The 15,662-nt window shown below is 38.3% G+C and overlaps 2 protein-coding genes across 4 annotated transcripts; one reads left to right on the forward strand and one right to left on the reverse strand.

Annotated features, from left to right (window-relative positions):
• Positions 1-208: 208 nt before the first annotated feature.
• On the forward strand, positions 209-5,197 carry LOC6637855 (anillin). 3 transcript variants are annotated; one of them, XM_023182197.2, is made up of 12 exons: positions 209-413; positions 514-810; positions 888-1,376; positions 1,458-1,806; positions 1,877-2,260; positions 2,322-2,508; positions 2,696-2,840; positions 2,910-3,080; positions 3,146-3,394; positions 3,453-3,798; positions 3,865-4,163; positions 4,225-5,197. In XM_023182197.2, exons 1-12 carry the CDS (start codon positions 396-398, stop codon positions 4,957-4,959), a joined length of 3,669 nt encoding a protein of 1,222 aa, XP_023037965.1. In that variant the 5' UTR covers positions 209-395; the 3' UTR covers positions 4,960-5,197. The 3 variants fall into 3 exon arrangements, with proteins under 3 accessions (XP_023037965.1, XP_002060999.3, XP_046866264.1); XM_002060963.4 differs by having other exon boundaries at positions 888-1,806; XM_047010308.1 differs by having other exon boundaries at positions 517-810; positions 888-1,806.
• Positions 5,198-6,865: 1,668 nt separating this feature from the next.
• On the reverse strand, positions 6,866-13,963 carry LOC6637874 (feline leukemia virus subgroup C receptor-related protein 2). The gene is made up of 10 exons (XM_002060962.4): positions 13,627-13,963; positions 12,396-12,510; positions 11,819-11,921; positions 11,534-11,758; positions 8,056-8,197; positions 7,792-7,988; positions 7,603-7,727; positions 7,496-7,529; positions 7,366-7,442; positions 6,866-7,301 (listed from the first exon to the last, which is right to left on the reverse strand). Exons 1-10 carry the CDS (start codon positions 13,781-13,783, stop codon positions 6,971-6,973), a joined length of 1,506 nt encoding a protein of 501 aa, XP_002060998.1. The 5' UTR covers positions 13,784-13,963; the 3' UTR covers positions 6,866-6,970.
• Between the last annotated feature and the right edge of the window lie 1,699 nt (positions 13,964-15,662).

Consider the following 15,662-nt stretch of genomic DNA (forward strand, 5'->3'; position numbering starts at 1 on the left):
TTCTCTGTGAATTATGGGATACAAAAAGGAAAGCAGAATTAATAATAATACCAATAACTAATACTAATAAAAAGAACCGTTAACCGCGTTTAAACAATTTAGCTTTAATCTCGCTAGCTGCCTATTTTATTTTTTTCCCGTCGAAAAAATACCTAAGCTGGCAGCGCTGGTGGCAACTTCTTTTTTGGCTTGCCAGATCGCGGTAAACGCTACTTTTAAAACTAACTGAAAAAGAAGCGACGCTGACGCGCGAATAACAAAGAAGCAAAGAAAAAAATACAGTTTTTGGGCATTTTGGGAGCATTGGAAAAGACAAATTAATAAAAATAATAAATAAAGTATTAATAATATATTTAAGAACGAGTGGAAGATAATCTGGAAGAAAAAATAACTAAATGGACCCCTTTACGCAGGTACAAGGAGGAAGATATTAATAATGAGGCTGCTGCTGGTGTTGCTGCCATTGTCTCTATCTCCCTCTCCAACTAATTATTTTCTTTTATAAATATTTAGCAGATGTTGGAGAAAGCCGAGCAGCGCAGTCGCGCCCTCGGCATCAGTAATACCAGTAAGTTCCCCTTAGCAGAGTGCAGTGTGGACACAGATGCATCACCATCAAATGTGAAGCCGACGCCTGCCGTCAGAAGCCACTCGCCTGGTGGAGGCAGTTCCTCTGGCAAGGTTGTGGTACTTGATAAAGCGACGCTGGAGGCGTCACCCTCTAAGCCACTGCGGCACTATGCCGCTGTTAACAAGGAGAATATGGAGATGGGCATCGAAATCAATATAACTACGGACAAACCAATTGGCGTGAGTTATTTGACTGCTGTGAATTGTGTGGACGCTTTGCTTCACTAGTCACACTTATTATTCTTGCGTTTTTGCAGGTGCAAGTTGAAATCCAAGAGCAGGATGTGACCACAGATGAGGATGAAGACCCTGCGACGGTAACAGCGCCAGTGCAGTCTTTGCCCGTTAATCAACCTTTGGCTCGTTTGCGCGACACATCACGGAATCGTCTGCAACGCATGGGAGCTTTGTACTCCAATACAGATGATTTGTCGTCGCCCATTCATCGCACTGAGGCACAATTCCATGCAGGAGACGATGACGTTGATACCGAACAGCCGCCTAGTTCCCGACAAGGTAAACAACGATTTGGCAAATTGGCGGCTCTGGCCGATACCATCAACCAGTGGGAAGATGATCTTAGTCATCATGATAGGCCAAAATCAGAGCAGGAGCGTCCAGTGACAACGGCGCCGCCAAAGCCAGATTTGCCGAGTCGACGTCCTGTAGTGCGACCGCCGCAGCCACCAAAACCAGAAGAAGTGGACCAGGGGCTGAAGACAAAACAATTAAAATGGGATCCAAAGGTATTGAGCTCACTGGAGGCCCAGGGTTTTCAGCGTCGTGAGTCGTCAACAATTAAACATACCTATGATTATGCTAAACAGGAAGAAAAGTCAGAGAAGCCCGAAAAGCCGGAGAAGACGACATCGACGAAGACGGTCAGCCAAGTGGCTAAGACATTTAATACGACCCATTCCAAGCCACCGGCGCCTGCACCACCTACAACTACTGGCGTTAAAACAGGCTTAGTCTCTGGACGGGCGGCCATTTTTGAGAACAAAGCCTCATCTGGTGGTCAGTTGACAGGTCGTTCGAATCAAAAGGATCCCTGTGAGTTGTCGCTAAAAGATCGCATGAAACTCTTTGAAACTGCCAGTGCTGTTGCCATGCTGCCGAAGGCACCGATTTCATCTGCTCCTAGTATTAGTCAAATCCGACCAGAAGAGCACAAAGGTATTTCCCGGCTTAGCTTCAAAAATAACCCTAATTCCTAATGATATAATTTTTACCTGTTTCTTACCAGCTGCTGCAGTGCATCCTGTGACAGCTGCCGCCGCTGTTTCTGTCCCTAATGGAGGCGGCAACAAGCCGGCTAAGCCAGAGAACAAACTTCGTGACAAAGTGGCTGCATTAGTGGCCAATGCACAGTCCACAGCCGAAAGTCGAATCAAAGATATCGATCGCCAACGACAAGAGGACATGCAGATTATAGCGAATCGATTTAATAAACAAAAAGATGCATTTACTTTGGCTACAGCTCCTCCTCCACCGGCTCCCATCCCAGCTCCCACTGTGGCGTCTGTAAGGATCAGCCGTCCCATGCCCCCACCACCTCCACCCCCTATAGCTGGCCTAGTTCATAATACCAATAAAATCTGCAGTATTACTAGTAGTAAACGGCGATCACGTAAGTCGGATTAATAGTTAGACGTAGATTAAATTTATAACTTCATTAATTGTTATTACAGCTGGTGATACCGTTATTCACGAAAATGAGGAAGACCAGGAGGAGGCGAAACGGGCACGCAAATCCCAACCAGATCGACTCTATCCGGCTCTCTCAGACTTGGACTCCAGTGGAGACAATTGTTGCGCAACAGTAACCGCTTCAGCCACGGACAATGACAATGACTCCAATAGTGAGGAGCTTGACAGGTGCGCCGACAAATGCTATTCCTGCCTGTTATTTCTACTTTGCATTGAATAGAAGATCATCTTCCTTCCATTCCTGCCAAATGACTGATTTTAACCTTAAAACCATAGCTTTAGTTCTTGACTAGACAAGGAATAAAATCCGCTGCTTTAATTAATTATTAAATGATTAAATCTTTCATTTTTGTAGTTGCATGGATGATGAAGAGTCCCAGACTGAGACTGAGGCGGAGGATAGCAGTGCTGGAATGTGCAATGGCAGTTTGGGCCGCGAAATATTAAATGCCGTGCAACGCAACGAGGTGGAGCAGCAGCAGCAATCTACCAAGAAAAAGGTGAGTCCCCTCATCGAGTCGAGTATGGGATGGGGTTTTAATAATTCAAGCATTTCAATTTAAATTCAGACTGTGCACTATGCCGATCGTGACTATTACTATCATCATGAGGAAGACAGTTCGTTGAACTCTTCACAAGTATCGGGAGGCATTGATGACTACCTGGATGAGGCACTAGACGATGATGATGAGACAACTGATGATAATGCTGATCATAATGCCAGTGGCTTGTCCCTGAACGTAAGTTCACGACTTGAAACAAAATAATTAAAGATTTTCCTATATACATTTAACGATATTTATAGAGCAAGGGCACAACGGCCTCGAATAGCTTCTCTTATCGCAAAACTCCAGCTGCAGTTGCCATGAATGTCGATGAAGAACCACTCCATTTGGCTGATACCATGTATCAGACACCATCAATGGTAGTTACTGACAATGGAAATCACCCGGTGCCTGTTAAATCTGAATTGAGCGTTAATCAGGATAACGATAATAATCTGGTTACCCTTGTCCATACAGTTAGCTTCTATCGGCGACAACAGAGCGCAAATGTAAGTCCACTAATACCCAAAACCTACTTCACATTAATACATTTGCTTTATTTGCTAGAGCACCAATTCCACTCCAATGCGTAAGATTTGTCGCGAAGAGCAAGTAGCTCGTTCGGCTTTGGCTGGAGACTGTCATGCTAAGCATAAACTGGAATATGATTCACCATTGCCAGCTGGTGCCACTGAAGTGCGTAGCGAGGACGACGAAGATGAAACAGATTCTGAAGTGCAGTCAAATGACGCTGCTCAGGCACAGGACAAAATCAAGAAACTTCTGAGCGAGGTGTGCAAGCAACAACAAGTGATTGGTCAGGCCAGTCAGGCTTTGAATCTATGCGCCGCTACAGTCGAATTCTCCGGTTCCACCGAATCTGTAGAGGGCGAACGTTATCTGCTGCTTGCCAGTAAGTAAATTATTTGTTACATTTGCAAACACTTTTAAAGTACCATTTTTCCCTTTTGCCATGAAGCTCATCGTCGTCAGGCTTGTTTAGATGAAGTGCAGCGATTACGTGTAGAGAATAGCCTTAGGCCAGTGGGTGCGCCAAAGGAAAAGGGCTTATTGACAGTCAAAGACATTACCATTCCTCTACGACAGGAATATGTGCGCAAAATGGCCACAGGAAATATCAATGGCCATCATTTGGTGTGCCTACTTAAGTATAATGAGCATGTGCTGGCCACCAAGACGGTACCAACAATGCCCGGTTTGTTATCCGTGAAGTTTCCAGATGTCCTTCAACTAAACAATGTCTATGCTGATTTTAGGGTAAGCTATTCTCTGAAAAACTAAGTTGTACAGACGACTTAACAGTTATTTCTTTATCCAGATCACCTTAGAGATCTATGGCATGCTGGCACAACGTGATCAACTGCCCCATGAGTTGAAATATCACATTAATCTAAACAAAAAGAGTGGCAGTGGCGTATTAAAGACACCAAAGAAAAAGTCTGGCGAGAATCGTCTTGTGATGCCGCCCGTTCAAAGTCCGGCTGGGCCGCATGTAGTTCGTACTCCGCAGCTTGTACAATATGGATTCGCTATCTTCTCATTGCGTGAAATTCAACGAACCAGCTGGACACTGACCCAAGTGCTGGGTGTCAGTCCCCTGGAAGGTGTGGTACATATGAAAGTCAACTGCGAGTTGTCGGTATGTGTAGAATACAAGGGTTTCCTCACCATGTTTGAGGATATTTCTGGTTTCGGGGCGTGGCATCGTCGCTGGTGTTATTTGAACGGATCCGTTATTAACTATTGGAAATATCCTGATGATGAGAAGAAGAAGGCACCCATGGGCAGTATCGATTTGAATACGTGCATTTCGCAAAAGATCACCACAGCGCCACGAGATATTTGTGCACGTCTCAATACCATGCTGTTGGAGTGTGAACGTCCGGCCAAGGATACGGATCAGGAATCATTAATTATTGTGCCCAATGGTCGAATGACCACAGTGCGTCATCTATTATCTGCTGACACAAGAGAAGAGCGCGAAGAGTGGTCTGCTTATTTCAATAAGGCGCTGACATTATTGCGCGCCTGGGGAACTAATTCCACACACTGACGTGGACATAACCATCAGTCGGGCAATTGCATCTTTGACGGGGTTTCCCCACATTCCCCGGTACTACTTTTTTTTTTAAGTTTTTATGATTTTTAAAATTTTTTTGTTTTTTAAACGCAAATTTATCTGTATTAACTTGATACTTCTTCTTTATGTCTGTGTTTTTTAAGTTGTATGTATATGTTTCCCATATCGGCAAAGTATTTTGAAATACGTAAAATTCTTTAAAAAAAATATAAATAAATGTATATCCCAGTAAAATTGCCAAATCCCCTTTTTTCTCTATACATCGATAAGTTTATTGAATACTTTATTGCACAATTGCAATAATTATATATATGTATGTATATATACGCCTAACTCATATTCATATATGCATGTGTGTATATTATATAAACTTAAAAAAGTTTCCTTTTTACCCTCAATTGACATTTATTGTTAGAAAACATCAATCAAATTATTCGTTGCTGATTTTTGATCTGGCATCCCCTGTGCTTTACAATTTTATTCTCCCGTCATCAGCATCTTGAGCCCTGCGGCAACTCTGGTTTTCAAATAACACTATTATTTTCATTTTCTCCTTCTTGATCGTTCATCTGGCAACTCTCGTACTTCCTTTTTGAATTTTCGCTTTAAATTTTGTTTAAATTTTAATGTGTCGGTAATTATTGTTTATTGTTATTATATAATGTTAACCTTATGTGCTGCCTTATTAAGCATATGTATAAATTATAGCAAGAGAGTGAGCCCTTGTCTTCCCATTAAGGTAAAAAGGAAACTTTTAAATCAGATCTGTGTAATTCATGTTCATTCAATATATGTATGTATGTATTTATATTATACATCCTTATGCGAAAAACGTGTGGCATTTTGTGAAGCGACTTTGTCTCATTTTCAAGTGATTTGTTTAACAATTTTAAGGCTCACTTTCTTCAGTGATTCGTGAGCAATAGGCAACTTAAAACAAAGCTAATTCAATGGGAGTTGCACCTTCATTTTTGGGCGATTAAGGAAAAGGACAAAATTGTCCTTTCAATTGACTCTAGTTTGTAGATTATATATGCATATATATACATCTAATATATATGTGTCTGTGTGTATATTTATTTGTTGATGGATGCAAGTGTAGTATGCACACGGCCATTGGCCTAAAGGCTATCTACAAAATTCAATTCTAGTGTATATATTTATTCATATATATATGTATATGTATAGGTATATTATATATGTATAGTATATATATTGGTTTTGTGTCACAACGGTTAAACAGTTATCGATTTAAGTTATTTAAAACATTTTCCAAATTTTCTAACATTTTCCCCCGATATGTTTTGCCACGATATAGTATAATACATATATTCGTCTGTATGTACACCTGGATATTGGGTGGGTTTAAAGTGTAGACAAGCCATGTATAGGGATATATAGTGAGGGATATAGTTCACCTGATTATTTTCCCCAAATTGCTTGAATTTCTGTCTTCCTATATACTGTCTCCCCATGTAAATAGACATTCATTGCGACTAATATTTTTTTGGATATTTACGGGTATTTTTCTATGAAGCAGGGAGAAACAAGGTTAAATATATATAATATGTATAAATAGTATATATGTGTAGAAGTATGTATAACAATTGCTAGTTTTAACAATATATAAATATATATATCGCATATAAATTTTTAATACGGAATTAATGTTTGGGGTAATAATACTGCAGAATATTAACTATATATTTTTTCATCGGTTTTGTTTAAGGTTTTGAAATTGAGAGATAAAGCTAATTTCCATCTATCCTTATCTATGGACTAAACATTATTATTCTTTTTGGCCAATATAAAATCTCAAAAATAAACTTTCTAACTTACTTATAGTGATGTGTGCGTGTGTGTGTGTGTGCGTGTGTTTGTGTTTAATGAACATAATTTTTTAGTTTGAAATTATTTTCAAATTTAACACATTTTACTTAAAATCTAATTAACAGAACATACCAAAAATAAACAATTAAATAAATTAAATTTCCGATAGGCCATTAAGAGAACTTTCTGGTGGCAGATGGGAAACCTGTCCCTGCCCTTGTCCCTGGGCCTGAACCATCTGTCTCCGCAAGTCTGATTTCGTAATGGCCGTTATAATTGTACCAAGTATTAACATTATAGACATTGCGATATTAGCCGGAATATCGCCATAAGTATAAAACAGTTCCGAATAAAATAGAGTAAAACAAATTCCAAAAGTTTGCGCCGAAGCATTCAACAATCCCGATGAAGTGCCCTCAGGTTCGGGGAAGGTTAACTCGGCGCCAAATTCAAAACCTACTGGCAAATAGCCAGTCATAAAAAAGCTGAGAGCAAGAAAAACAACCAACATACAATTTCGATTCTAATGTAATTGTAACTTTAACTCACCCCAGAAGTGAGGCTGTAAGATAGACGACTGCAATGTGTCCCGCATCCAATGTAAAAGTGAATATCCACATGCCCACCTAACGAAAACAATCATCAGCATAATTGGGTTAATTAATATAAACAAACTTACCATTGATAAGGCATAAACTGCCAAAGTCGTCTCTCTAATTTGTGAAAAAGTTTGAGCAAAACGAATTAGCAAATCATCTTTGACCTAGACCCAATCTAAATACTCACTTGAACTTATGCGTTTTATCCAGCACAATGCCAGAAGCCACAGAGCCCAACATGCCAGCCAAGACAATGCTGAGACCGATTCTCCCGGCATCCACCTCATGGTTTGGATAATACCTAAGAACCACCTGCATTGGAATCATACAAAAATATGTATTAAATAGGTTGTGATGGCTAACATTTAAGGCTTACCGGATTCAGGAGTGTGGAAATGGCATAAAACACACCCACATTAATGCCATAGGATATCAATAGGAAAACAAAATTCCTATTGGTCATTAGATTTTTAAGAGATTGAATAAAGTTTGTCTGCTCAACCGGATCGCTACCCAATTGCAGTGCAGTCTCCTGTGCTGCTGAAGGTGGTGTGGGTGGTTTATCCTGAAAGACTGCATGGCCAGGCAATGGTAACATTAGAAAAAACACATCATGGTGATTTCAATAGTTTCAACTCACATAGAACCATAAGGACGAGTAGAACACTGGTAAGTCCAGCCACCATATAGAACATCATTTTCAAATCCTTGCCCACTGTTTCCGGATCCTCGGAATTGGGCACCAACATGGGTGGCAAAACAAATCCGATGGCCACGCCAAGCTGTAAAAAAAAATGTAAAACGGAAAGTTTTGTCAAAAACAAGTTCCGCATCCGTTCCCGTTGGTGGCATCTGTTTCGCTGTTAGATTGATTTATATCGCAAGTCCGCACATATATGCACCTATCCTCCAGCCTCCCCCCTCACCCAGGCTATATTTCAGTTTTGTTGTGCAAATAGTTTGCACTATTTTTGGTCCCCACAGAAGCAGCTGTTGTGACAGACTCACTTTTTGTTTATTCTTTTTATTTCGTTCTTTTTTTTTTTGTTTACCACATCACTTGGCCTATAAATCAGATTTAGTGCTTAATGACCACTGACACTTTTTGGGGAAGAAAAATGGCTTTTAAAAAATAAAAATAAACCCTGTCTCTGTTAAAGTGAAGTAAAACTTTTAAGAAAAATTCAATTATAGAGTTACATACACACACCTGACATAAAGGATCCATGAAAATGAAATGCACGAAAATTCACGGTTTTTGCCTTCTAATGAACTGTCAAAACATTTGACAGTTAATTTCAAGAGTTGTAAACGGAAAAACAAAAGCATTGCATAGTTCTAGGAGGAAGGACAGAGGCGGAAAACGGAAATGCTACTGTGTCGGGTAATACAATGGAAAACATTTATCAGTTCTCGCCATTCGCAAAGGCAAACAAAAGCTAACGTTAAGCTGAAGCATTTTCAATATATAAAATCAATACAAATAAATAAAGAGAAAAAGACCGCACACAGACACCCACACGCACACATACACACCCACATATAATGGCCGAGAAAAAACTATAAAAATGTGCAATTTGTTTAAATTGAATTAAAATAAGCCATAAATAAGATTTTTAAGCTTAATTTCATTTGTAATTTAATTGAAACTTTCGCTTTGATATATACATTTATCCACAAAAAAGTAAACAAAGCAAAGTGCAAGAATTTAAGTGAATTAAGTGCAATAATTTGAACGTAAATAATATATAACCTGAATATAAGTTTATCAGCTTTAATTTTAAACCTATTTTTACTACGAATACTTGTTGTTTTCCACTAGATTTAGTTCTTTGATCAATGTGAGCAAAATATGTATGCACTTTCAACTACGTTGAAGCTCGAAACACGGACTTATACTCGTTCATTTCTATTCATTAAAGAGAGAGATCTACTGACGACACTCAAAAGAGTGATGCAAAAAAACAGAAAAACAGAATTCTCTTTTGGAAAAGTGCAGAATTTGCATATATGTATGTATGTATGCATCACAAAGTTAAACAAGTTGAAATGGCAAAGGCATTTGAAGCAAATTGAATTACCCTCGGAACATCACAGCCTAGAGTCTCATAAAAATAAAAAACAACAAACAAAAAACCAAAAAAACACAAAAAACAGACGTCGTCGACGTGTTAACATAAAAATCGAGGGGACAAAAATAACTAAAATCAACAAAAGTGCTAGAGAAAAAAACCAACGCACTGGTTAAAAAAAAGAAGAATAGGCACCTCTATGTATATAGAGAGAAAAAAGAACGCAACGTGAAAAAGAAACTATGTTTGTTCAGCACTCTAAAAAGGCCCGGACCCCAAACCCAAACCCAAAAGACCGCCTGGCAGGATTTGAGCTAACCTCAGCGAAAGTGGCTTCTTTCTACGTTTAAAGTATAGTCTGTCCTTGCTTTCAGACCCCGTTCATCTCCTCATTCGCACACCCGACACTTGCCTTGACTTGGCTTTGGCTTTGGCTATGGCTTGGCCTGCCAGATGAGCTAAGAGAATGAAGGAGCCTGGAGGAGCTTGGCAATATTCAATGTCACACAGCATGTGCAGACAGTTGCCACCCGTTGCCTTTTATGAATATTTTCGTGCTCTTTGACAGTAGTACAGTAACGTTAGCAACTTGGCATTTCGAACCTAATCTCTAGCTAGGGCTTTGGGACTCAGCCCATTTGCATTTCGCTCCCTTTCATTCGCTTTCAGTGTCTTCTATCTGTAGGTCTTTAGCTATTGAACAACTTTCACGCCCAACTACTTGACCTCCAATGACAGGGACAGGTACCTTAACATCATCATCATCATCATCAGTAGTAGTAGGAGACGGTGAATGAGAATCATAGCCATCATTGTTCCATATTGTCACATCCTCATCCTATTGTGACTTCCTAACTATTTGTGTGTGTGAGTGTGCGGAAATTATAAGCCCTTTCAACTGCAGTCGAGCGTAAGGTAAATATGACAGAGACACAGACACACACATACACACATAGAGAATGGCAAAAGACTGCAGGGGGCTGGTGGTTGGTTGGGGTAGTGCAGGATGCACCTGCACATCCTCAAATTCGCACATTTGCACATGCAGCCAGGCATTGAGCACACACACACACTCACTCACACACACACATTAGGTAGTAAATCAACATTAGTTTACCTAGGCTCAGCTCCATTATCCCTCCCATCATTACTATCAGCAACATCATCATTTAATTGTTTGGGCCTATCCACACCAAAAAGGGTACAAAAGTAGATTTGTGGCTGTTAAATGGGCGAAAATTGCTCCCTAAAGTATGCAATGTACCGTGCGTGAGGTCGTTTTTGCTAAAAACTATAAAGAACTTTAGTTACAAATTGTCTAAAAATACAATGTAGACCATATTGAGCACCAAAACATGTCAAAAATTCTTTTATATGTTCTGAAAAAGGACTCTTGCAATTGCCTATTGCATATTTTAAAGGGCACTAAGCACTGAATTGAACTATGTCTTGGAGAAATGAATCTTTAAAAGTGATAGTGGGTCAGTGTCGGTTTTATTTGCCCTTTCTGTTTGGTCATTGGCAATTTATGTATGTATATATATATGTATGCTCGAGCACTTGCACTTTCACTTGCACCTTGCTAATGCAGTTCACATTCAACATTTTAGTGTCAGGAGTCGTCAACCACTTGGGGTCATCTTCTCCTGCCCCTTTTTTCGTCTCCTACTCTTGAGTGACCATGAGGTCAGTTCTTTTCCGTTTTCCGTTTTCCGTTTCATTCGTTTCGATTCGTTTGTTTTTCCCAATAGAATAAATTCAACTTTGTCTTGCAGTTCTGAGAGTAGCAAATTGATTTCGCCCACTGCACCCCCAAAAAAAGAAAAAACTCGGGTTTCTGTCAGATAACCCGACCTCGTTTAAATTGCACTGTAGCGTTGCTGCAATGTCTTCAACTTTGTGATGGGTTTGAGGCGGAGTCATGTTATGTCATGGCATCAATCTAGCCCGAAAATGTGCTCTGCCCTTTTCATGTTAATGCAAATGTTTTTCTGCGAGGCAATAACTTGGCCAAATCTCTCTTAGTCGTAAGAAGTCCTTACATACCTGATTGCCAAAGACGCCCACACTAGTGGCCGAAGAGCACTGATCGGGTCCAAACCAAACGGCAGCCAAACGAGCGGGCAGTGATAAAATGCAAACTTGCGCCATGGCCACAATCGATTGACCAATAAAGCTTACATAGAAGAGAGATGGTTCCACCGAAAATACCTTTATCCAGGCTCCAATACAAGTACCCACAATGCCAACCAAAGCGGTAATACGTAGTCCCTGAAATGAAGTGTTTATATAGACTTTCTGCCCATCTTAATAGTGGGCTTTACCGCTTACCGCTTTATCCAAGAACCAACTGCCTGGAAAAATGAATGGTATATATATAATCATATATATCATCGATGTCCAATTCACCCATTCTTCACTAATGCCATAATAGCTGCAAATGGGCAGAGAAAAAAAGGTTAATTAGAATCAATATCATTTTAAAAAGACTTTGCCTATGATAATTAAGGATTATAGAGCGTGGAAATTGCAAACTATTATTTAAGAAAATATAATTCATAACTCCGCCGATAAAAATTAAAAAAGAAAACTTCTATTTATTCCAAAAGCAAAGCAGATCGTGCATCAGCTATTAAAGTTAACGTTTTTCCTTTTTTCTAAGAATTAAAATGATTTAAATTTGAATAATTCATACTTTTTTTTTACTGGGTATATACACAACCATACTGATAAGTATGAATTGAGTCCCTCCTCTATCCCCTAACCACATTCCACACTTGCTAACTCTTTAATGAGCTTTATGCAAAACTTTTAATTAAATTTAATGCAATTGAGGCCCGATTCTCTTTCCAACACTCAACCGCAGAGTACCCCTTTTGCTCGAATTTAGCCCCCTCTTTTGTCTCACCGTGTGATTACGTTGTTAATAATGGTATATTGTATCCATTGCATGGCATTCGAGGCTGAGTATAATACAAAGAGGATGAGTACCACCCAGCGACGAGCATAGACTTTATAGCTGCCTGCAATAAAAAATGAAATGGAATAGAATAGAATGAAAACACATGGATGGGGAGGTGTGGGCGGGTGCAAAACATCATGCAGGTAAAAGCAAAGCCACTTGAGTACGAATTTTACTATAGAGATTTAGGCTTTCTTCAAGGATTTACCACATGAGATTACCTGGATTAAAAGCAAAACTAAGATGCCAATATAAAACTACCAAAGATTTGACATATTTTCATTTTGCATTTAGTTATCGAACTTAAAATTATGCAAAACTTAAAAGCTTTATATTTAGTTAAAATGATTTTTTAATGGAAAATTTGTGAATTTAAAACGGGAATAGTTTCATCCCTAAAGTATGCAACTAACTGAAAAAGAAATTATATTATTTGAGAACTAACACAAACTATTTGGAATGAACTATAGCTAAAAATCAGTTTTTCATTGTAATTAATGTTTATAGAGACGTTATTAGCTAAGAAATAAACTAACAATTTCCAAAAAATTTATGTTTTAAATAAGTATTGCCTACTTTAGGGGCAAATTTAAATCTTTTTTTAGGCCTTTAAGTAAAATTTCAAACTAGATTGAAGTACCACATGCAAATTCTTAGAGTAAGCTTTCTTTACTATAAATAGATTTAGTCAAAGTAAGTGAAATTTATCAAAGCATCAACTAAATCTGAAAATGGTAAAAACAGTTATTGCTTTTATTTCTCTCTTTATTCTTTCTTTTGTAGTCACGTATTTTTCTATTTTCCTGGGGAAAGTTTTTGTGTCATACAATTTACATTTTTACGTTTCGGTTTTTGTTTGTTTTGTTGGCATTGAAAATCCGTAAAAACGCTTTGATGTTTGCTTTTTTTTTTGTTTTTGTTTTTTGTTATTTTTAGTTAGCTTGAAAGTTGTTTTGTGGGTTGTGTTTGGTTTTTACTTGTTTGTGCATGTGTGAGTGCGTTTCTGTGTATGTTTTGAATGGGTGCGCGTCTGTGTGTGAAAGCACACAAAACTATTGCATACCTCGGGGGGCAGTTAAGGCTAAATGTAACATAAACTATGCAAAAGATCTATCAAATGGCTTTAGCTTTTGGTATGTTTTTGGCGAAATTTTACACATAAACAGATCAAATTTACCTTGTGGCAATGCATTATCCGCTTTGTTTGCCTTATTCTCCTTCTTCTTGTCCTTGTCCTTCTCTTTGGGCGTAATCATGTCTGTTGATTTACTAGTGGCTATATAGGAATCAGCAGTACTCTCAGCCATGCCGCTAGCACTATGTTTCATATCCATATTGAATCTGTGTGTGTGTGTATGTGTGTGATATATAACTTTCTACGTTCTACGTATATAAGTTTTATATTTTGGATTGGTTAATCGGTGGTTCTCGGTTAATTGTTGGTGGTTTTTCAGGAAGGATAAAAACACTTTTTATTTCGTAAGATGTTTACGAATTTAGAATTTTACATTTATCTGCAATTAATATATCAAATTTTTGGGATCAGATTTCAGTTGTTTAGTAGTTAGAGCCTGAGAGTAGGCAACACTTTTTGTTTTTAATGTTAATGAGTTTAATTAATTTAATTATATTAAGGTAACATTATAAATAACACGTTAACAAATTTGACAACATCACTTGAATGCTTTTGCAATTTTTTCCACTACTGATGAGGCCAATTAAAAGTCTTTCATTTGAGTTCAATCTCCATTAGGGCTATTTAGCGGAACTTGTCACGGCGTTTATGACAATGTTATAGTAAATCAGAATACATTAACTTGTTAAAGTGCCTTTCCATTCACTTGTTTTTTTTTCAAGTACCTACAATAATTATGGGATTGTTGCGGTAATGTTTCTGCGGCAATTGGCATAAATAAAATCATTAAATGAACTTTTAAACTCAACCACTTGTTGGGGTTTCAGATTCTGTCATTGAATCTGTATCCATGCGAATGGGCACAGTTGAAATCTATATAGTATATATAATTTTCTTTTTGCATCGCCTCATTTGGCACGTGTGAATAATGAATAGTGGCGGTTTTTTTTTATTTATGGGGTTTAACAAAAATTTGCATTGCACAGAGATAAAAAATTTTATCGAGATTGAAAGTTTTGGCGTTTTGACAAATTTGTTGAGGTGCACATATAGTATGGGAATGGACTGCATTCATATCAAATAATTAGATCTCTCTCGTTCGTGTTGCCCTAATGGCAATGAGCCTCGGCCCAACTAACTTGTGTGTGTCCATGCATTTTCATTTTTTTTCCAGTGGCTCTAATTGGTTTAACTCGATGCACTTTAATCAACTTGATTCACTGAATTAAAGATTTTTTTTTCTGTTTCGCAAAGGTCAAAGATGCATTGTGATTACACGGCCTGCTAATTGGCATTTAATGATAAGCTGCAATTTTTCATTAATTTTTTTTTTTGAAAAGAAGGGAATTATTCATTGTTCGGCAGCTGTTGCTTAACAAATGGCGTGTGCCAACGTCATGGGAGGAATGGACTGAGTTCTCAACTCACTCATCGTCAAGATAAATACTTTTTTTTTAGTACTACTCATATATGTACGTATCATGCCTATATATGTAAGTATAAAATTTCATTGGCATTTCGATGAGTGAGAGATAAGACGCAGACCAAGAACGAGGCCAGATATCAATCCACCTGCTCTCCAAAAAAAGCAAACCAAAATTTTGTTGATTAACTTAACCTCTTCTGCATGTTTCTACCATTTTACTTCTGTCTCTCTAACTCTAGGCAAGTTTTATTTACATTTTTTTTTTGCTTTTTGAAAAATTAGGCACGTACATTTTTGTTTTGATTATGTTGACAGTTACACAAAAAAACTGGGTATGTCGAAGGGTGTGGGGGGGAAGACCCACTAGCAAAACGTTAAAACGCACGAGCTTAGTGCCAAGACTAAGCGTTTTTATTTTCGTGTATTGAGAACTGGCGAACGGGCAAAGCGGTACTGAGACCCAAAAGCGCTCAGTGCTTCACATAAAAACAGCAGAATTGATTTGCAAAATGCTTGCTGTTTGCTTTGCTTGTGGAGCTGTTGCTGTTGTAAACAGCTGATTTGATGATTTAACTAGTAGTAATAATATTAAAGTACAGTGGGTGGAGAGCAAACAAAAAAACACAATGAACAGAGGCGCGCTTTAAGGATC

The sequence above is a fragment of the Drosophila willistoni genome (assembly GCF_018902025.1).
Source record: "Drosophila willistoni isolate 14030-0811.24 chromosome 2L unlocalized genomic scaffold, UCI_dwil_1.1 Seg72.1, whole genome shotgun sequence".
Classification (NCBI taxonomy): Eukaryota; Metazoa; Arthropoda; class Insecta; order Diptera; family Drosophilidae; genus Drosophila; species Drosophila willistoni.